The 21607-nt window shown below is 34.9% G+C and overlaps 1 protein-coding gene across 5 annotated transcripts in view; it reads left to right on the top strand.

The window, feature by feature from the left end:
* The window catches only part of PHTF2 (putative homeodomain transcription factor 2), a 61226-nt gene extending 39844 nt beyond the window's left edge, over positions 1-21382 (top strand). For 4 of the 5 annotated variants that reach the window (XM_086886657.1, XM_086886659.1, XM_023918978.2 and 1 more), the window contains 11 exons: positions 1892-2093; positions 3182-3340; positions 6143-6361; positions 8328-8456; positions 9741-10013; positions 11170-11301; positions 12271-12357; positions 13498-13653; positions 15976-16071; positions 18353-18478; positions 19252-21382. In XM_086886657.1, coding sequence (XP_086742783.1) covers positions 1892-2093; positions 3182-3340; positions 6143-6361; positions 8328-8456; positions 9741-10013; positions 11170-11301; positions 12271-12357; positions 13498-13653; positions 15976-16071; positions 18353-18478; positions 19252-19272 — 1600 coding nt within the window. In that variant the 3' untranslated portion in view covers positions 19273-21382. Of the gene's footprint in view, positions 1-1891; positions 2094-3181; positions 3341-6142; positions 6362-8327; positions 8457-9740; positions 10014-11169; positions 11302-12270; positions 12358-13497; positions 13706-15975; positions 16072-18352; positions 18479-19251 lie in introns of all 5 variants that reach the window. The other variant, XR_015286107.1, reaches the window with a different exon arrangement.
* Positions 21383-21607: the final 225 nt, after the last annotated feature.

Raw genomic sequence — 21607 nt, 5'->3', positions numbered from 1 at the left:
CATTCTTTCCCTTGTCTGTCCCTATTCAACTGTTTGAGGCTATTTCTTCTAGCTTTTAAGGTTTGTATAAAATGTATAAAAACTTAAATCAAACTTAGAAGAGTTATCCCATTAATCCACTCACACAGTTTAGTAACTTATGGAGGAAGTGTTTTTGACAGAATGTGTGTGTGATGAGAATTGTATTTACTTCTACACTGTTAGAAAGAAATTTTTTAAAAGTGCTGGAATAATATTTAATGAATTACAGATTAGCATATCCTTATTGCAGATAATTTAATTTTAGTGCTATTTCCTCAGTACTCACAACTGACCCTACTTATTTTGCAATGAGTTGCCACTGAAAGGGCAGTCCCTTTGCTTTAAAAGAAATATAAATGTTAACTTTTTTCCTTGTTAGGGTGACAAAATGAAATTAAAGATGGCAAGGGAGATTTAGATACCTTAGTAACAATGTCTCTTCTTTTGATCATTTTCTTTGCATCCTTTTATTCCATTTTTCCTGCATGCCATTATTTTGTGAGCTGAATTGGTCCTTTTTGGATTTTTTTTCTATTTTGTCCAACTGTCCCTAGTCATTTTTTGCATTCAGGCAAAAACAAATTATATGTGGGATACCTTACCTTAGAAGGAATATGAGTCAGCTCTCCAAATTCTCCCAATTTGTTTGATGTACATATTAAAGAGGAATTTAATCTTCTGCTGCGTAATCCAAGCCCTCACAGAATGCCTCAGTCCTTAAAGAGAAAGGCAGTGTATATTCTGTCACAGGAGCACAAGATCAATTGAAAAGATTCTTGGTAGTTCCCTGACCTACCCAGTGTTCTAGTTGAAATAAAAAATTTCAGAAGCCTTATCTGTAACACTTTCCTCTTGTCTTCTCTCCCCTCTTTTCCCACCAAGCATTCTGTGAATTAAAAAAAAAACCACCAAAATTTAACTTACTTGGACAGTACAGAAGCTTAAGAGAAGACTAAAAGTCCCTGTCAGCAAGGTAGCAAGTTGCTATTCCTCTTCATCCCTTCATCCACTGCACTTTCTAGTTTGGGAGTGTAATCATCCAAATGTTTGCTTTGAGAGAGCCTTCTTCTTGCATTAGGTTGTCTTGCTGGTACATTTATTGTCTAGGAAAGGGTCTTGATTCTGGAGGATGATATGGAAAACTATTCAGTGGAAGTGGCCTTGAGATTTTTTCTTTTAAAAAAAAGATTAATTGGTATGTTTGTAAGAAATAATGAAAAATGTTGCCTGGGGAGTTACTGGATTATACAGAAAAGAGTAGATCCCCTTCTATTCAGTAGGGTTGTCAGTAGGCAGAGTCTATCCAAAACAACACAAATATCAGTGTACAGAGTACTAAACAGCATGGTTGTTTGCAGCTTCAGGAAATTGCATGCTTGCTTTGAATTAATAATTATTAAAGCAACTTCTAGCAAACCTCTTTTATTTGTTAAGATAAAATAGAGGGGTTTCTCTTTCACTTTTGAATCTTGTAGTTCTACTCTCAAAGCTGCTGTGAAGTTTTATTTTTAAAACACGTTTTCTTTTCTTTCAGTAGCTACATATATGATATACATGTATATGTATATATATATGATATACATATATATGTGTGTATATATATGATATACATATATATATATACAATACATGATATACATTTCTTTCACACACTAAGAGTTTATATGATAACAATTTTAGGAGAGGATAATGGGTATTATTTGGAAGATTAAATAGTTGCAAATATGGCATCAAAATCAAATGTTAATATTGTTAGTTTGTGGACATCTTAGTAGAACTAAAATATGGGTTGATAGGAATAAGCAGAATTTAGACTGGGAAATAATTAGGAGAATAATTAATTTAAATCATGTATTTGTTTTAAATATAGATCTAAGAAAGCAAAAAGCTCAATAGATAAATCCACTGAAACTGATAATGGCTACGTGTCCCTTGATGGGAAAAAGCCAGGTAAAGGCAGTGAAGAATGTGTGCAGGGCCATGAACGTCGGTGTGAAGTGATTAGGCCAGAAGAGACAGGGTGGAGCCCTTCCACAGTGAGAGATGCCTTGAGCAACCACAGTCACCACAAAGTAAGTGTGTTTGTTGCTTTTTATGATGCCTTTGATGCATTTTTTCTTTATTCTTAAAAATATTTTTTAAATGAAATTAGGCTTAGGGTCCTGGAGCCAAAAAATTATAGTGAGTTGTCTTACTTTGTCATATTCCTGGCCTTTCCTTTTTGTTGTAGGAGGAACCGTAATGGTGTTTTAACATTTTTTGGTGTTCTGTGTCAATGCACAAATTTGTGTGCTGTGCTTCATCTGTGGTTATTTCCTGACCAGGTAAATGTTCTGTACCTTCTCTGAGAGTCCAGGCATCCTTGGTCTGTCTCTGTGATAAAATGGAACAGATTTTGGATTACTGACAATTTGTAATTTTAAGGTCATTCTGAGCATTTATTTGCTGGTGAATCATCTTCCTTTTCCTTTTTTTTTTTTTTTCTTTTTTTTTTTTAATTGGTCTGCGAGAAAGATTAAAAAACCAGGATTTCCCTTCAAGTGCAATAGGCAGGACCCTCTACAGTGAGGAATAGGAACAAGAGGGAATAATGGAATCATAGGAAGTGATCATGGCAGAAAGGACTTTTAATTTGTCTGGGTCTTATTATCTCATGGATATCCTTTATTCAAAGTACCACACATTAGTGAGCTCAGTATTCAACATACATCCTCTAAGCACTTCATCCTTGTAAGAGGTGGTAAATGTTAACTTCATACTGAATATGTGGATAATTCAGTGTTTTACTCTTACTTTTGATCGGTTGGTTGGTTTGGATTTTTCGTTTTGGTTTGTTCTCTTTTCAGATGTGGATACGTTTTCTCTAAGCCTATCTTGGAATGTTCAGTTTTTGAAAAATCACATTTAAAATAAGAGCATCATAATTTTTCTTGAGGCTAATGTGAACTAGGCCTTCCTTTGAAAAAATGTTTTTGATGGTGCAATTTCTATTCCATAATTTCTGCTCTGCCAATTACTTTTGAGTCTGAAAATGCATTAATATCTGTATTAACTGAGCATAGATACCAAAGTTGTAGGAAGAAATTTGATTTCACTAGTTGAGAACAAGACTTAGTAAATATGAGTCTATGTCTTACTAATACTGTATTTCTTGCACTAGGATACTCACAGGACTGTGACAAATTTGTCAGATGAAGTTTCTAGTGAGGAAGGGCCTGAAACTGGCTATTCTTTACGCCGCAATGTAGAACGCACTTCTAGTGACTGCACACTTCGAAACAGGAAGTCTCACCATTATAAGAAACACTACCCTCTGGAGGTATGTTCACTTCTATTGCTTCTTGCCTGTAAATTCTTAAAACCACTTGACTTCTTAGTGGGTAAGGTATATTGAGCAAGCAGCTTGCATGTACTTGGTTGCTGACTGGAGTTAAACTATGACATTTCCACAAATGTTTTTATTTCCTATATTGGATTTTAGGAGTCTGTAAATTGGAAGTCATGCTAGTGAAGAACAGAGAATTTGGGATTTTTTGCTTTTGTTTAATGACAAAATTTGTTTAATTTGCATTTGTTTAATGACAGTGTTTCGAAATTAAGAGGTTGTAATCTAGTTTCTTTGAACTTCATCCTATTTTTCAGTTTGTTATAAGGAGACTAAAATATGTTTGGTAGATTTTGCATCGGGTTATGGTAACTCTGTTGCTGTCTCATGACACCAGTTATTTCCTCTGGAAATTTGCTTTGTTCCAGAAACAGTAGTAATTGGGAATATGCAAATTTTCAGCATGGTACTGCTCCTCTTTCTCTCCATTTAGTATTCTGGATTTACTCGCTTTCTTGCAGAGAAGTCTGATTGAGTTTTCATTTCCTCGTATTTGTTGAAACAATAATATAAAATCTTGTCATGAAGTCATGACTGTTTTAACAAAATTGTTGAAGTATAAAAAATACTGAAATTTTAGGTGACTTGATGACATTATAGCTTATAATAGGGGATTTCACAGATTCCGTTTTAGCAGAAACCTTAATTCTAAGGCCTCAGATGTTGAAAAAGAATGGAATATCTCACTGTGGTTTTGTTTATTTATTCATTATTTAAAAAAATTATGCTGTTTTGCTAATAGTATGCTTCTTCACAGATATAGAATACTTTTTAAAGGCAGTATTGCTATTTTTTCACTGAGGCTGAGCAAAGAAAGCAAAAAGTAAGATCAGCAGTGACAAAAGTCCACTGACATATGGGTTTGATAGGCAGAATCTCATAAGTAAACTCTACTTGATATGGGAGAAGTATATTGAATGGGTTCAGGTATTGCTTGCTCTGATCACAACTGCAAAGCCTTGAAGTTGATGCTTTGCATAAAAAGCATTATTAAACAAGCTATTCTTTCACTTATTTCTCACAGACTTAGGTTAGAAAGATCCAGAATGTTGATTGATCTCAGCATTTAATGCCTTTTGCATGTGTGGTTTGTGATAATGGCACTGTTTGTTTCATGTTACAGAAGATGTCTCTTCACTCTGTGCTTGTGCAGCCGTAGAGCTTCACAGGAGGAAGCAGAAAGACACCATTACAGTTGATTTCTTCTGTTTTTCAGCTTAGATATATTTTCTCTTGCATAGAGTGCTTCAAAGCTAGGGAAGACTTTGTAGATACTTCAGAAACTAAGGAGACAAAATGTAATCCATGTTTAGCTGTGGCAGTACTGTTTTCCGCTTATTCCCCATTCACTGATCTGACTGATGCAATGAAAGAGGAAGCTTTTCTTTCTTGCTACCAACTCGCCTCCCCCACACCATTACAAAGGAAATGAAACAATGGTTTTCAAATGAGTGAAAGCTTTCTTTGTATTTAAAAAAAAGGTTAGTGAAGTCAGTAGATATACTCTCAAATTCTGTCCTACATTTTCTTTTATCTTCATGTTTACATGTCAACTGTTGTTTGGGCAAACTATTTTGCTTGTTCTTACTTTATTAACTTTAAGGCTCAGTGGTACCCAGTAGTGACTGCCTTCTATAAATTTTTTTAAATTTATAATTTTTTTTTATTTTTTCAAATTTTTCAAATTTGAAAATTTCAAATTTCAGACCAAATTTTTTCAAAATATTTCCTTACAAAATGGTTTGCAGAAAATACATTAAGAATGGTTTTCAGAAAGAATAAAGAACACTTCTTCAGATAGCAATGGACTATGAATCACAGTAAGTTAGTATGTCTGCTGAAACAGTAAATTATTTTTTTTTTCAATGTAAAAAATAGTGTGTTCTCAAGAGAAATTAGCAGAAAGAAATAAACTTAGTGTTAAGAGGGAACGGAAATTGCTAGAGGATGGCAGTGATTAGGCTGATACTGCTTTTAATATTGCACCCCTGTATTGCTGGAAATGGATTCTGTTTATTGTAGAAAGTTTAAACTCTACCTTGTTGTTCTGAAGACAGCAGTAGATTGTTTCATTTCATTGTATGCATTGGGAGATTTGAACGTTCCAAACTTAAGATTTTTCTTTCTTTACCTAAGAGCTAGGTTAAACTTAAGTTTACATGTTTGTCGAGTGCAGTTTGTTTAAATAATGAAAATTTTATGTCTAACTGTGCAGATGTACACATAGCTAATGCCGGGTTTAGGTGTATCTTGCTTGCATTTTTCCCCTCTATACCTGATGCATTACTGTCTTCAAATGAGCTCACTCTGTTTTTGAGAAGGTGTGTTAGAATTAACAATGTGACTTTAGAGGACTTTAAGGGTCAGTTCCTCAGAAGTTTGAGATATAGCTGGAGTCTGTGGCTTGATAATTGCTGTTAAATTCTAAACTAAGGAAGTCTAAAAATCTGTGAATAATTATTTCCTTTTAATAATGAGTATGATTTGATTCTTTCTTCTGTTACCCGCTCCCTAAAAAGCAGGGATTGTTACTTTTTGGTAAAGTGTCTTAAAAAGCACAGCCTCCTAGACACACTTGACATAACATACAAATCTTTCTGATGACAAGGATAATGGATTAGAACCTGAAAATCTAGATAAACACAGATTCACTAATTTGAACTTTCTAACATCTCTGCCAGGAAATGATGTAGAATAAAAGAGTGGCATTAATTGCAGTGGATGTTTGGGTTTCAGGATACACCTAAATCAGGTACTAGCTGCAGTTCTCGGTGCTCAAGCTCCAGACAAGACTCGGAGAGTGCGAGGCCGGAGTCAGAAACTGAAGATGTGCTGTGGGAGGACCTCTTGCACTGTGCTGAGTGCCACTCGTCCTGTACCAGCGAGACAGATGTGGAAAGCCCTCAAGTGAATCCATGTGTGAAGAAAGAATTCAGAGATGACCCATTTCATCAGGTTACTATCCAGCAATTTTGCTTTTTTACACTACACACAAGTTCAGTGTTATCTGTCATACATCACAGAAGGCCTGTGAGAAAGACCTATATTATATGGATGTAACAGAGCCAAAGTGATCTAACAGAATGAAGTAAAACTTGATTTCTACTGTTCAGTCATTAATTTGTCAATAGAAGAGGGTATGATGATATATCAAGATAGCCTATAGAATATCTGAGTGCTTGAATCATAATTCTAATTTAGGGTAAGTACTGATTGATCTGTTTCCTCTGTGATAGGTGGTTCTGTTCGGTTGTTCATTTTTCTGGTTTTGGTTTTTGGTTTTTTTTCCTTTTGTTTCATTTAATTTTTTGTTCTTTAGGTTTTGGTGGGTATTCTCCCCCTTTTGTTTTTCTCTAGTGGAATTGCTTTTATAAGCACTTATCTCAGACATCTTTCTGTTTGCTTATTTAGAAATGTATATATAAGAAAAGCAAACAGAAGGATAGCATGTGCTTTATGTATATGTGTATATATATGATATCATGGGTGTAGTATACATGTCTAAATTCTATTTAGTTATAAGATTTTTTTACCTTAAAGTTAATAATAGCAATTTGGATTATTTCATACAGTCTTGTCTTTTTTTTTTATTTTTAGTTCTTCCTGCTTGCATTCCATAAAACACTAAACCTTGGAGTAGTGAGTTGAATTACAGTGTATATATTGACTTCAGGAATCAGTATATTGATTTGACCAGTTAAGAACTTTTTCTATTTGATTGCAGATTGTAAATTTTTGAGTTTCAGCTCCTGGTATTGATACTCCCTCTAGAGGGAGAGCGTGGAAAACTATGGTGAAGAAAAACCTGCAACAAATATTTATGCTGTTACAATACTATAAATAATTTCTTCTTCACCCAGTAGAAATAATAAGGAAGAAAACTGAGTACTCAGCAGATTACAAATATTTCAGATCAATACTTACAAAGCAAGCAATAAAATGAAAATAAAGCTTTACTTTCAATCAATGATAATTAAAATCTAAAAATAATAGCATGTCCTTGCCCCTGCCAGCACCACCACCTCCAGCAGTGTTGATGCACATTGTGCCAGGTAACTAAAGCTGAAAGCAAATTTAATCTCCTGAATGGGATAGGAGAGAGACAGGGCTGGGGGAAATCAAGAAATGGCCACAGCAGTACTTGTTACCTCAACATTTTTTCCATATCCTTTAGTTCTCACTTGGCTCTGTGGCTTGAAAAAAAGGGTTCCTGATCCCTAAGTGCATTCAGAAGGTTAATCTGGGATTGTTTGGCTCTGGGAGCTGTGTGTGTTGATGAGACACCTACTGCTCTCTGTCTGGCACATACAGCAAGGGTGGTCTTTGTGCATAACAAGGATTGTGAAGTGTACAAAGAGCAAATAAAAAAACCTGTTTCCCTCAGGCTTGACCTGAGAAGAGTGCTTTTCAGAATGTTAGGGGTAAATAAAAAAACAACTCATTAAATGTCTGAATTAAAAATTACTTCTATGTAGAACTTTGCTTTCATATTTCTCTCTTCTTTGGAATGTTTGAGTGAAAAAGAAGCCAATAAATTCTTAATCCCATTAAGTCATCCCTATTAGAAAATGGAGTATAGAGGAGAGATTTGTTCTCATATCTATTTATTGGAAAACAAGGGGATGGTTTTGAAGAATTAGGTTAATATATAGTAGAAGTAAATGCTATGTAGCAATATTTTATGTCAGTCTAAATTGGTTTGGTTTGGTTTTTTGGTGTTTTTTTGTTTGTGTGGGGCTTTTGGGGATTTTTTTTTGTTGGTGTGAGGTTTTTGTTGTTTTTGTTGGTTTTGTTTTTGTGTTTTTATTTGTTTCGGTTTTTTTTTCAGGGAGGGTATTTGTTAGTATACTGCTGACAAAGGCATATTGACATGAAAATAGATTTTTTATTTCTGATAGAAGATATTCTTTGTCTTTCCCAGAGTCATTTGCCTTGGATCCACAGTTTGAATCCAGGACTAGAAAAAATAAGTGCAATTGTATGGGAGGGTAATGACTGCAAGAAAGCAGATATGTCTGTGCTTGAAATCAGTGGTATGATAATGAACAGAGTGAGTATTTGTTTTACTTTATGCTAATGTTGTATGTAGAAGTGTAAGCACTACCTCTGTCACTACTAAGCTTAGTTTGTGGTTGTTCAGGTTTTTGTTGTTGGTTTGTTTGGGGGTTTTTTGAGTTGTTTTTTTTTTTTTTTGTTGGTTTTTTAAATTTGGTTTTGTTGGTTGTTTAAATTTGTTTTGTTGTTTGTGTTACTGTTTGAGTATCTGTTATTCACATTATTGTTCTGTGTCTTACATCACTCTGGTTTACTTGTTACTACTAGATTAAAGAGCTACCAGATCTTCTGTGTTGGGACAGTAAAAGGTTGCATTGTTAGGTGCTTGCTCACATAGCCAATCTCAGTTTTATTGACAGATGCTGTGAATATTTGAATTTATCTCCTTGATTTAAATGAACAAGTAACTTATTGGGTTAGGAATATACAGATCTGAGTATCTGGTTGCTAAAGTTAGGACTGGAAAAGAAAGCTTTCCTCTTTAGGAAACAAACCTCTAAGAGGATGAGTGGGATGTTCTCACTAGTCCTTCCTCCTTTTTCCTAGTACTCCTCTTCAGGAAACAGTTGGAAATGCATTTAATTGATGTGCTCTTTTTCAATATAGACAACATGAGTATTTTGTGGAGCTCATAAAATCCAAGCATAGCCAAAGAAAACTCTCACTAGTTCTGACAAGTTGATACTCACTCTCTCTGACTTGTTAAAAAGCAACTTATTCACAAACCTAGTTCTGATCTCTGCCTGACTCAGAGACTTGACAGGTTTGGATGCAATACACAGCAGAGAGAAACTCAGCAAGCCATAGCCAGCACAACAGAACTCCAGTCCTGTCTGCACAGTAAACACTTTGATTCTGCTAAAAATAATAACCTAAAATAAAATAAAAATAATAACCTAAAAACCAAACAAAAATAGGAGCAACATACAGGATCTAAGCAGCCCTGTCTGATTGGCCCACTTGGCTAATTCAGCATTCAGTGAATTTTTAATGCAGGAATATGCACTGGAGTTTAACTGCAGTGTTTTATTGTTGGGTTTTTAAATTATTTGTCTTATTTGGTTCCTGTGTGTTGAGTGCTCTTTGAGGACTTCCTGATTTTTTAATAGTAAAGTGGGAAGCTGATTGGTTGAACTTTCATACAATTTACCAAAAACCAAATTTAAAAATAAATTTACAATTTATTTGATAAAATAAAAAACATTAATATTTTGTTTATTGAATTAATGAAAAAATCATTCCAAAATTAAATATATACCTTGTTTTCTTTTGGTTTTAGGTGAACAGCTATATACCAGGAATTGGCTATCAGATTTTTGGAAATGTCATATCTTTAATCTTGGGTTTAATGCCCTTTGTCTTTCGACTTTTCCAAGCAAAAGATTTAGAGCAACTAGCTGCACATTCTGCCACTGAGCTTTGCATGACTGCATTTGGATCAGATGGAGATGTTCTGGTTCTCTCAATGGTTATTATAAGTTTCGTGGTCCGGGTGTCCCTAGTGTGGATTTTCTTTTTTCTGCTCTGTGTAGCGGAGAGAACATATAAACAGGTATGAATAGCAAACCAAGAGACTTTCATCTAAAGCAAACCAAGGTTTAATGTTTGCACTTTTTGACTTTGTGGATATTTTAAACTTGTTTTCTTCAGCAGGCTATGAGTCACAGATCAGTGATGACAAACACTTCAGCAAGCTTGCGGTTTAGGAGATGATTCAGTTCTACTGGACTGAAGTCTCTGAAGCTAAAAGGGGGTTTTTTTGTTGGTGGGGTTTTTTTTTTCCTGGAGAGAATTTTTGGGGGAGAGCTGGCTCAATGAATTATCCCAGTGCTTAGTCATGTCCCAGTTGTTTCAGATTTCCACAAGGAAAAGTAGTTTCAGGAAAAGGGCTCTATAAATTTCCAGTGTGTTTTATTCAAAACCTTGAATTTAATTCATAGAATGGTTTGGTTGGAAGGGACTTAAAGATGATCCAGTTCCAATCCCCCTGCCATGGGCAGGAACACCTTCCACTAGACCAGGTTGCTCAAAGCCCCATCCAACCTGGCCTTGAACTCTTCCATGGATGGGACATTCAGAACAGTTCTGTCCATCCCTGGCCAAGGCCCTGCCTGCTTTGTTAGATCAGTTCTGTAGCTGGAGATGGTGAGAGCTGCTCTCTGAAGTACCTCACTGTTAACTTGTTACTTCAATTGAAACTTCAAGAACAACCTTACAAGCTGCAGCATATAAATACTTACTGGTCTGCAAGAGAAACATTTTGATACTTTCCATTCTCAAATTATAGTCAAAATATGTGATGTGATACAGAATAGAATTAACCTGCTTCTAATAATGATTTCTATTAAAAGGAACTTCAGTGGTACAGGTGCTTTCTAATGCAAATAATTGGCAGCTTTAGGGTTAGGGTTTTTTTCCAAAAATTTTAAGAGGATAAACAGATGTGTTGTCTAAAATTTGAAGAAAGGAGCTCAAAGTGTTAGCTAAATTTTTTTGATCATTAGAATGTGGAGACTTTTAAAATATTTAGTGTATTTCCTCTCTTTAATAATATGCTGCACTTACCTCTGGTTTATATTAGTTCATTTTAATTTATACTGGTGTGTTGTACATTATATTGACATATTTAGTGAAGCCTTTTCTCTTATTTTTTTAGTACCTCTGAAAATCATGTAACAGTTAAGGTAAATTTTAATTCCTCTCTGCAGAGGCTACTTTTTGCCAAACTTTTTGGTCATCTGACATCTGCTAGAAGGGCAAGAAAATCAGAGGTACCTCACTTCCGCTTGAAGAAAGTGCAGAATATAAAAATGTGGCTTTCTCTCAGGTCCTATCTAAAGGTAAAATAATGTATATTTTTTCTTTAATAAGATTTAAACACATTTAATAAACTTTAAACATCTTAAAATATGGTATGTTTATGCTCTAACGTAAAATATCTCCTGTGCTGCTGATGGAAGGTTGGTGTTGTAGTCTGAGTATTTCCTCCTGTATGTTTACTATTGGTGCATATGTCTCATATATGTTTCATTTCTGTGAGTGTGAGCCAGCAGTGCCTGCAGGCAGACAGATTTTGAGAAAGTTATTGTGTGGTTTTCACCTTGGATTAAAGCGTGGGTGTGTTCAGAGTTGGCATCTTGTCTTAGTAATGCCAGTTGAAAAGTTGTGTGAATATGTTGGGTAAAAAGTGACCACTTGTAGTCTAATACTAACAATATCTTAGTTTAAGAGTCTGATCAGTTGGTGTCATTAACACAAGGAATTTATAAAGCAAGACAGTTCTTGTGATTTGTGCTGTGTGTATATGGATGCCAGGTGAAGCTAGAAGTTATGCCCAAGTATTATCTGTAAGACATTCTGATCCCTGAAATCTCCTATCAATAGTTCTTACAAGCAGAAAAAGGCTTGTGAAAACATTAAGGAATTACAGTGTGGAGGCTGTGGAAAGCAGGAACTATAAAGAAACAAGATTTAGTGTGGTGCTGGTGGGGGTGAAAGGAGGATAACATCACTTGGATAATAGAATGTAGTTTGGGTGTTTTAAATTTCTGCATACGGTAGCCCTGTTGCGGAATGTCTTCCCTTATTTCCTTGCAACCACACTTGTATATTCCACCTTTTCCTGTGCCACCAGGAACATTTGTATCGTAATGTGACTAACAAAAAGTGGTCAGAAGAAGGTGTGTAGGGAACTGACTCAACTGAGAAATAAGCAGTGAAGAACAGTGTGATTCTAACTAGTCCTGCTAGTTCAAACTAGTGGTGATTGGGTGGGGTTTCACTCACATGTGCATATCCTGTATTTTCAGCGTCGAGGTCCTCAGCGCTCAGTGGATGTAATTGTTTCATCTGCTTTCCTACTGACTATCTCAGTTGTGTTTATCTGTTGTGCACAGGTGAGGAAACGTTACTTGTAGAGAAACAACCATGACTTAAATAGTTTTTAAAACTGTTTTGAGTGCCTTTTGCATGGTGATTTTTAGTTTGTTAGAAGACCCCAGTGAAAAACCAGTAACAGCTGTTGGAGCTTTTTGGAATAGAGCTCCATTTTGTATTGTCATTTCATCTACTTTAGAATATTTTTCTGTAATAGCAAAAGAAAATCTTGTTGCAGCAGATTAGAGGGCTGGGAAATCACCAATTGGATGGAGTCTAAGGAGGGAAAGTGGTGGATTCTACACCTGGGCCAGTGTGGTTCTTGAGGGTGTCCTGAGCAGGACCAGGAGTTGGTTCAATCAACGATCCTTGTGTATCCCTGCCAACTCAGGATATCATCTGTGATATCACTGTTATATTTTAAATCTATATTCTCCTTCATTTTTCACTGTGGTTTTTGGAACACTTTTTTTTTTTCTTCATTTTGCATCAAAACACACTTCTGCAAAGACAGTTGATACTGAACTTAGTTGATGCTTTTTGTGAGAAACAAGCTTGTTGGCTATATTTGCCTGCCCTCTAGTGGAAAATCTTTTAGTAAGCAAATCTATGTTTAAAGAAGATTTCTGTTGCTTAAGATTTGGCTTTGAGCTTCTGTTTCAAAATACGGGGGACCTTCTGAATGGCTTCTGATTGTGTTTTCTTCCAATTTCTAAGTAATTCTATTGTATGTCCCTGCTAGCTGACTATAATTATTTTATTAAGAATGTAATTTACATAAAATTTAGTATATGTGAAGGCGTATTTTTTTTTATGCCATGTAGTGCCTTTGCAAGTTTGAGCAGGAGTTTAATATTGTCTTAGAGTGTATATTCTTATTTATCTTTTTTCAGACCTCATGTGTCTGATACAGTGTTGATTTAAAATTATGGGTCAAATCTTGAAGGCCTAAAAGCCTTCCATTATTTATTTCTGGGATGCGTTTCTTGAAGTTGTGGAGATACGTAACTATTTCTTGTATCATAATTGCAGTGGTTTAGACCCACTTCTGTGGGTGGTTTCTTACTTCTTCCCCAAATGTCAATCAATGTAAAGCCAGCACATTAATGTAATTATTACTTGAAATGAGATTTTGATTTCTTTTCTCTTTCTTTTTCCAGCTACTTCATATGCATGAGATTTTCCTTGATTGTCACTACAACTGGGAACTCGGAATTTGGTGCATTTCTCTAACTGTTTTTCTCTTAAGATTTGTTACTCTTGGATCTGAAACAAGTAAAAAGTACAGCAATACCTCAATATTACTTACTGAGCAGGTGAAAATTTGTATAGACCTATATTTTTATATCTAAACAACTACTTAATCTGGTAGGTCTCAGGCCTTGTAGATTTATTAAAATAGTTTGGATTAGGGAGTTAATTATGGGGAAGTGAAACAACTTTGCAACCCATGTTCAATTTCTGAGATAAATGTTTGACTTTATCCCAACTTCTGTTTAAGTGGCCTTAGAGATACCATCTCCTTTGATATAATTAAACATCTAACAGAACACAAACATAAAACATAGTTATTAAATATGAAAAAAAAAACCTCTGGAATCTGTGTTGGATGGGTGAGTAAAAGATTTGAAAACAAACGTAACCCTCTATGAAGTGAGTTCCTGTATTGAGTCCCATAGCTTAGGAGTGCTAGGTTGCATGGATTTCATACAGTCTCTTCTAGACTCCTTGGAAGTCTTTTTTCAGTCATTTTTACAGCATATTTACAGCGTTCTTGAGACAGACTCATGGAAGACTAACATTTTGGCTTTTTCAAGAAAGGTCAAGCCCAAACAATTGACTAACACTCATGTTATCTAAAAAAGTGCATCTGATCCAATGTCCTGGAAAGTGGCACACTACAGTTATTAGACTTACTGAGAAGAGAACAAAGCTGAAAACAAACAATCAGGAAAGTACAACAATAACAAAAAAAGACAAATGAGTCTCATCTCGCAGATGCAATTTAAATTTTCCACAGATAAGATGAAATTGAAAATTCTGCTTTTGCTGGCTAACTTCCAAGCACTTCTTTGTGCTTTATATTCAGCCTATGAATTTCATGATTAGGAGTCATGATAGGAAACTAAGAGGGATTTTTTTGATTTTATGCTGTTTGGTTGTAATTTTTCAGGTCCTTCTTGAAAGTGTTTTTAATTGGTCTTGTAAATATGTGAGCAAAATAGAATGTATGGTGTGACCATAGCTGTCATCTTGCCTGCTTTGAATCTCAAAATAGGTGTGGTAGATGGCTGTGCATACACACTCTTTCTCTTGATGCCAAGTTTGATATTGAAATTAAGGGAATCATAATAGCTCTTAAAAGAGATTTGAATCTTCCTAGGGTTTTCAGAGTTGATAATTAGAGCCTTTATTTTTAGTTTAGTCCTGCTTATAAATCTAATTCATTGTTGAAATCAATAGTTTTATCTTTAAAGACTGGAATCTTTTTGGCTCTGAAAGCATAATTTTAGTTTAAAATGCAATAGTAATAGTTCAGGAGCTTAATATGTTTTGGAATAGATTAGGCATAGATTTTGATTCTTAACCTGTGCAAGAAATTTACAGTGGTATTTGTGGACATCTGATAATCGGTTACTTCTTTTAGATGTCTATGGCCCTTATTTCAATAACCACCATACAATGAGGTAATGAAATATATCATAGCATCATATAGTAGGACTTCCTTTCTGTAGTCAGATAAGTGTCATCAGGACTACTTCAGCATATTGCTAAATTGTTCATTTTTATTTTGAAGGTTGTCATCCTAAAATAAAAAGTTAGTGGCTTTTCAAGGTATTTTTTTCCTCTGATTTGCTTTTGTTATGCAATAGAAAAGAAAAAAAAACTAATCTTTGTCTGATCTAGGATATCAAAGACAGGTTGTTTGAGAATGAAAGCTGATGTTTCAAAATTGCTAAAAGGCCAAAAGAGAGCTAATTTGAACTCTTGACTTTCTCGGAAATAATGACCTAAAAAAGTCTGCATCACAGAAGTATTGAAACGTTGATTATACTGTTCTCCTACAGCAATGAAGGGTTTAATAATTTTTCAGATATTTCAAGGCACTGGAAAGATTGATTTTCTGCACTCAAGGTGCTCATGAAGTACTAAATTACACTAGAATCTTTAAAAGAAATTACACTTTAGCAGAGTTATGGTTTAGCATTTCATTCTGTTCAATAACTTTTGAGGATGTTAAGTCTTGTAAGGTCTGCTCACTAGTATAAAAACCTGGGGATGAATTGTCAAACCTCAGGCAACCCTTGAATGAGGAAAAGAATTTATGAAAACCCTACCTATGATGGTGGTTTTTTGTGCCTAATTTATAGATCAGATTAAACTTTAAAATTAGCACTATAATAATGTCAAATGCCATTTGTTATATCATAAAGCATTGTGTTTTCCTGTGGTGCTGAGCCAGTACTTGTTCTTGAATATTAAAAAGGAAACAAAATGTTTGCTTGCTTGCTGAAATGTCATTATAGTTTTGTCATATGGCTGCTGAGTAATCGCATTGTTAAAATATTAAATAGCTCCAAATTAATTCCTTTAAATTCTGAGTAGGTGGTGATACTTGTGTTTTTGTTTTAAATCAGATAAACTTGTACTTGAAAATGGAGAAAAAACCTAATAAGAAGGAGGAACTGACTTTAGTGAACAATGTTTTAAAGCTTGCTACTAAGTTATTGAAGGTAAGAATTAAAATGGTATTCCCATATTAGAAAAATGAACTAGAATAGATTGGTTAAAGTCACTTGTCTGACTTCTGCAGGCAGTAGGGTGTGCTTTGGTTTAAATTTGCCCCGTACCTCTTTTACAGGGATGCTGCTTGTTCATACACTGCAGTCTGTTATGCTATCATTGTGGATTGCAAATTATTATTACAGCCAGTAAGTTTTATTCTAAAGCTGTATATTAGCAATGTGAGAGAAGGTACTTAAGGGTGGTCAAGATGATGAACGCTTGAGAAATAAATGATACAATTTTATTGTCTGTTTTGAGTGTTAATACAGTGGTGATTTAAGACCCTGTGGCCTTACTCTACCACACAATGAATTTTGAGTCCCTTAGCCTGTTGATTCCCATGTGCCAGGGAGCAGCCCTTAAAGTGAAGTTAAACTCTGTTTAATTTAGCCAGCCAGTAGCTGAGATCAGAGTAGTTCTTGTAGTTAGATGATTAATTCCTCCTACCAGCACACCTTGAGCAAGGTGTGTGTTGGTCCCCTCCTCTCTCAAAGGATACACGGGCACTTTCCATGTGATGACTGACAGTCAGCAAGGACTCAAGAGCTGACAAGGCAACTGCTTGAGCGTTGTGCTACAGCAATAAAGAGTGCCTGGCTAAATCAGTGACTGTGTCCTGGTGTAAGAATAAGGGGCTACAAGGCTTTTAGGACCTGGTTGTGGAGCAAATGAAGTATTCTCAGTGCACTGGGTGGTCAAAGGACACTGTGGATGCAGAAGGGTTATCAGGATTCAAGGAGAGACTGGGCCAGAACAGACAAAGCCCAACAGTTTCAGGGTATCATTTCATGAGGTGAAGTGTTTGTGTGCTGTGAGAATGTGGGCAGGTTGGATACTGATCAACTCTTGGTCTAAGTTGCTTCCATCTTTTCATGCTCTTCTCAGTATTTCAAAAAAAGTGTTCATGCCTTTTCCAGTGAGGAACTCGGCTTTTGTGGCACAAATTCCAGACCCAGACCATCATTTAGATATTGTGAGAACATACCAAAAAGTGAGATTTCCAAGCCACCTACTATGAGCTTTAAATAAATTCTTGGTACTTAGTGATCAGCGCAAATATATGCCTCATGCCTACTAGCTAAATGGGCTCAGGATTTTTTTCATTTGATTTTGTGTGGTTTTGGTTGTTAAACTTTTATAAAGATTAGATTCTGTTGAATATTTGTACTATTTTCTTACTCACAGAATTGGTAAGATGAATCTAAAATCTAAAAACTTTTTCCTTACAAAGTTTGTCTGCTGTCCTTCACAGAATCATGCCTTTTGTATCTTTTATATTTGCAGCAGTTTTATACAACATTACATCTAAAGGAAAAGGTTGTTCATTCTTATTTCACCCTTTTGAATGAAGAATCATAGCTTTGAAATTCTTCATTTTTAAGAAAGGGTTTATAAGGTCTTTTTCAAATCCCGGGATGTAATACAGGAGAGGGATGAAGATGAATTTAAAGCTAGAAAATATAAATGACCAAAGCAGTTGGCAGATTTTATATAATCGACTCTTATATTTTAAAACTTCTTTCCTTTATTTGACATATTTCTAGGCCAGAAAAGTTTGGGTGACTATATTCACACACCAATAATTGAAAATAGGTGAAATAGCATTTTTGTTCAAGTTTTGTTGTGGATTAACTTGGGCTAGTTTTTTGTTCCTTCCAATAGAAAAAAAAAGTAAAATATTGGCAGTCTAATGATTATTAGGATTTTTTTTTTTCCTTCATCACCCTTTTCTGGCTATATTGGTCAGTTGGTAGTTTCAAAATTAATGGAAAAGGAAGTCAATTGCAATAGGAAGGACATTCTTGTTGATTTTCGTAGTTGTGAGGTAGTCTTCTGTCATTATGAAAAATCTTTCTTTTCTTACTTTTTGTGGTTCTGCTGCCTCTCAGTTCTTTTAACACTGAAGGTGATTTCTGGAAAATTGTAAGGAATTCAGAGATGGTGGCACCTAGCTCTATTTTCTTGGCTTCATGAGCAGAGTGGTAGATACTGTACACAGGTAGCCTCCAATTTTTGGAATATTTATTTAGACAACACCAGTCAACAGTCAGTTACTGTGATGGATATTTTCCTGCACATTGCTTGATATGCAGAATAATAGAAGAATGTTATACTCCACTGGGACTGGAAGACTTTTTAAAGTATCTAATATTGCTTATTACATATGTGAACAAAACCCCCTTTGTGTCATTTTTGTTTTTTAATGATGCTGTTGTTTTGCCTTATTAGGAACTGGACAGTCCCTTTAGGTTATACGGGCTTACAATGAACCCACTGCTTTATAACATCACCCAAGTTGTTATCCTGTCAGCTGTTTCTGGTGTCATCAGTGACTTGCTTGGATTTAATTTAAAGGTAAATACTTGAGAAGCATCCTTTTTTCAGCATGTTGTTATGGATGGAACACATACTGAAGCATAGTCAATTCTTAACCATGCTAAGTAGTAGATTTATTGTTTGAAAACTGTTACTAAATTATTAAATTAAATCTACATCAGAAGAATAATGGTGTATTTGTCAGAGAAGCCCTTTAAACTTTTTTTTTTTTTTCATTTTGTGGCTTTGTAATTTTATTTTGAACACTTAATTACAAGAATTCTTAGACATAAATACAGAGACATTTGTACACATAAATACAAGACCTTCCTCACCCTTATCTTTTCTTCATATCCCAGATTTGGTTTCTCTCCGTAATTCTTCACTGTTGACTCTGTTGCTCTTTAAGAGAGGCAGACAGAGCAGGCCATCCTTGTCATGCACTGCAGTGAGTATTGCAGTAGAAATGGGATTGCTGTGAGCAGTCCTGCAGTGATGGTTTGTCACTGCTGAAGGACTGTCCCCTTAGATCCTTCTCTCTGGCCCACCCTGAGCTGCAAACTTTGGAAACTATTTCAGGATTCAGGTTATGAGGCACAAGCCTGTAGTTGTCACAAAGCCCTTTATTGGCCTTTTAAGTTTGCTTACATCTACTATCTTTTTCTTGTTAGAAGTAAATGAATGACAAATGTATTTTGTGTGTCATTAGAATATGTAGCAAATGCAGTTAAAAAAAACCAAACATGGTGGTATTGCAGTTCTGGTAGAAATTATTTGAGAAATAAGTTGATGTACTGCTCTAATTTTTTCAGCTCTGGAAGATCAAATCTTGACAGTATAGAAAGAAGATGAAATAACACAGTGTTAAAGAAAAGCTTATTGATGGACAAAACTGCCTCACAGCAGCCACTGAATCTGTATTTCAGAAGCTACAACCTCTTCAAGGAATTCATTTGGAAAACGGAAGTGTTTACATCTGTCTTGTGCAATCTTTGTATTTATTTCATCTTCTCACTGGTTTATGTTTGTTTTAGTTGACGTTTATGTTTTATTTTCAAATTACTTGCTTAGTTTTTGAAAGGGTCAGATTTAGGAAAGGTCAAAAACTGTGTGTCTGAGAGTTTGAAATCCTGAAATTTGGTTACACTAAATTGCTCTATCTGTTAAAGCTTAGCCAATGCTGAACATTTTTAGTTACCAGTAACACTATATGGAAGTAATTTGATTTTTGATAGTCTGGTAAGATTGTTTAGAATATTTCATTTGCACCAGTCATTTATGAGGATATTGTCAATAGATGCTTGGTTGCAATAGAAAAGTGAGACATACTCAGAAAATGAAGTACTGACAATACAGTAGGACAGGTAGCAAAAATGTTTTATATTACTATTAGAAACAGGTGGGAATTTCTAATACTTTGAGTAATTCCAGGATCTAAACTCATATAGGCTGCAGTTTAAATATCCTGGGATATTAAAAAGGTATTATATAAGAAGTCAACAAGTGTTCTTTGATAACACACTTATTAGAGCAATAATTGTAAATGGTTACCATGCTGTATGATATTTTGATAAAAACTAAATATTGTATTTATTTGAAATACTGAGCTGTTATGTGCAGCTCTGACTGTGCATGTGCACTTTTTATTGTTACTTTTAATGAGAAACTTTATACATATAAATGTATATTAATTGGGATATATTATGGTGAACTATGGAGCAGTATGTATTATATGTTGAAGTTGAATATTTAAACAAGCAAATTATTTACTGGTGAAAGGAATGCTTTGAATGACTGAGCAAAAGATAGATAGATGCTCTCCTCTTGTACACTATAGTATATGCCATTCATACCACATTGAAGTTTAAGAACAATTAAACACAAAGAACAAGTTGCTCTGGTGAGCAGCAGAGCTACAAAGCCTGGTGCTTGGGAGGTTTGTGTTTTAAAATAACTCCCATTCCTCCCCAGCAGGTGTCATTCCCATGTGCTTTCTGCTGGGGTTTCCAACACCTCTCCCTCTGCCTCCCACAAGGACCCGTCATATTGACTCGTGGTTCTTCCGTGTGACAAAAATGTGTCCATCCCTGTGGAATTAAGTAACTTCTAAGAAACTTTCCTTCTACACATTATTTTGGGAGGATTAATACCACCAGGCACAAGTATTCTTACATTTTATGTTTCTAAAATACAGGCTTCATACTGAAAAACAACAAGTAATTGTTGACAAGAGTCTGGATATTTCCCTATGTTTGCTAATCTTCAGAATCTTGAAAGATTGGAAGTATTGAATCTTAAACTTATGTGGTATAAAAATATTTTTATATATAAAGCAACACAAACAAGCATTTTGTATTTTATTTGCCTCTGTACTAATGTTTAATAATGACCAAAGTGCATTCTGGATTTTGGAAGAATGTATTACTGGAGCTTTAAGAACATACTATATTTAGTTTCTCATGTGAAAACTTCAGCTGCCTCTGATCTGTTTCTCCTTTCTCTGTTGTTTGACTTTGGGATTGTTTTTAAAAATTAAGTACATTTTATACACAGTTTTTTCCAAATTATGGTACAGACCTACACAGAACTTAATTTTGCACAAAATATATTAAAAAAAAAAAAAGAACAGCAGGAGTTCTATGGGTGATAGAGGATAAGGCTGTTGCTTTTTACAGCCTGTCATTATTACAAAACCATTCTTTACTCTAGAGTGGAACTATTTTTAGAAATGTGAAATAGTGACTATATGGCTTTCATTACTTTAAAAAATAAAAGGTGAGACAAAACACTGCGGTTTGGGTTGAAGGTGAAATTAGTTTAACCATATATACCTCAGCAACTGGCACTGTGTGGTTTGTTGCACTAACAAATGGCGGCTTGGGGAAAGTGAAACATTTGTGAAATAAAATTAAAAATAATAAAAACTTTTATTTGCTACCCTTAGGTATATTCATTATGTTAAAAATGAGAGAGGTTTATTCTCCATCCCTCAATGTGGAAAGTCCAGTATAATAGAGGCAAGTAGAAATATGGCAGATCTTGCGTGTTAACTGTTATTTTTTGCCATGTGTTTTGTAACTGAAAGTGTTATCAGGCTTGGAATAAAGCTTTCTATGGTTGATGGAAAAAAAGAAAAAAAAATGCAGTGAGCTCTATCTTTTAGTAACA

This window comes from Cyanistes caeruleus, chromosome 4 (assembly GCF_971803275.1).
Source record: "Cyanistes caeruleus chromosome 4, bCyaCae1.hap1.1, whole genome shotgun sequence".
Classification (NCBI taxonomy): Eukaryota; Metazoa; Chordata; class Aves; order Passeriformes; family Paridae; genus Cyanistes; species Cyanistes caeruleus.
This window is presented reverse-complemented; position numbering and strand designations above follow the sequence as displayed.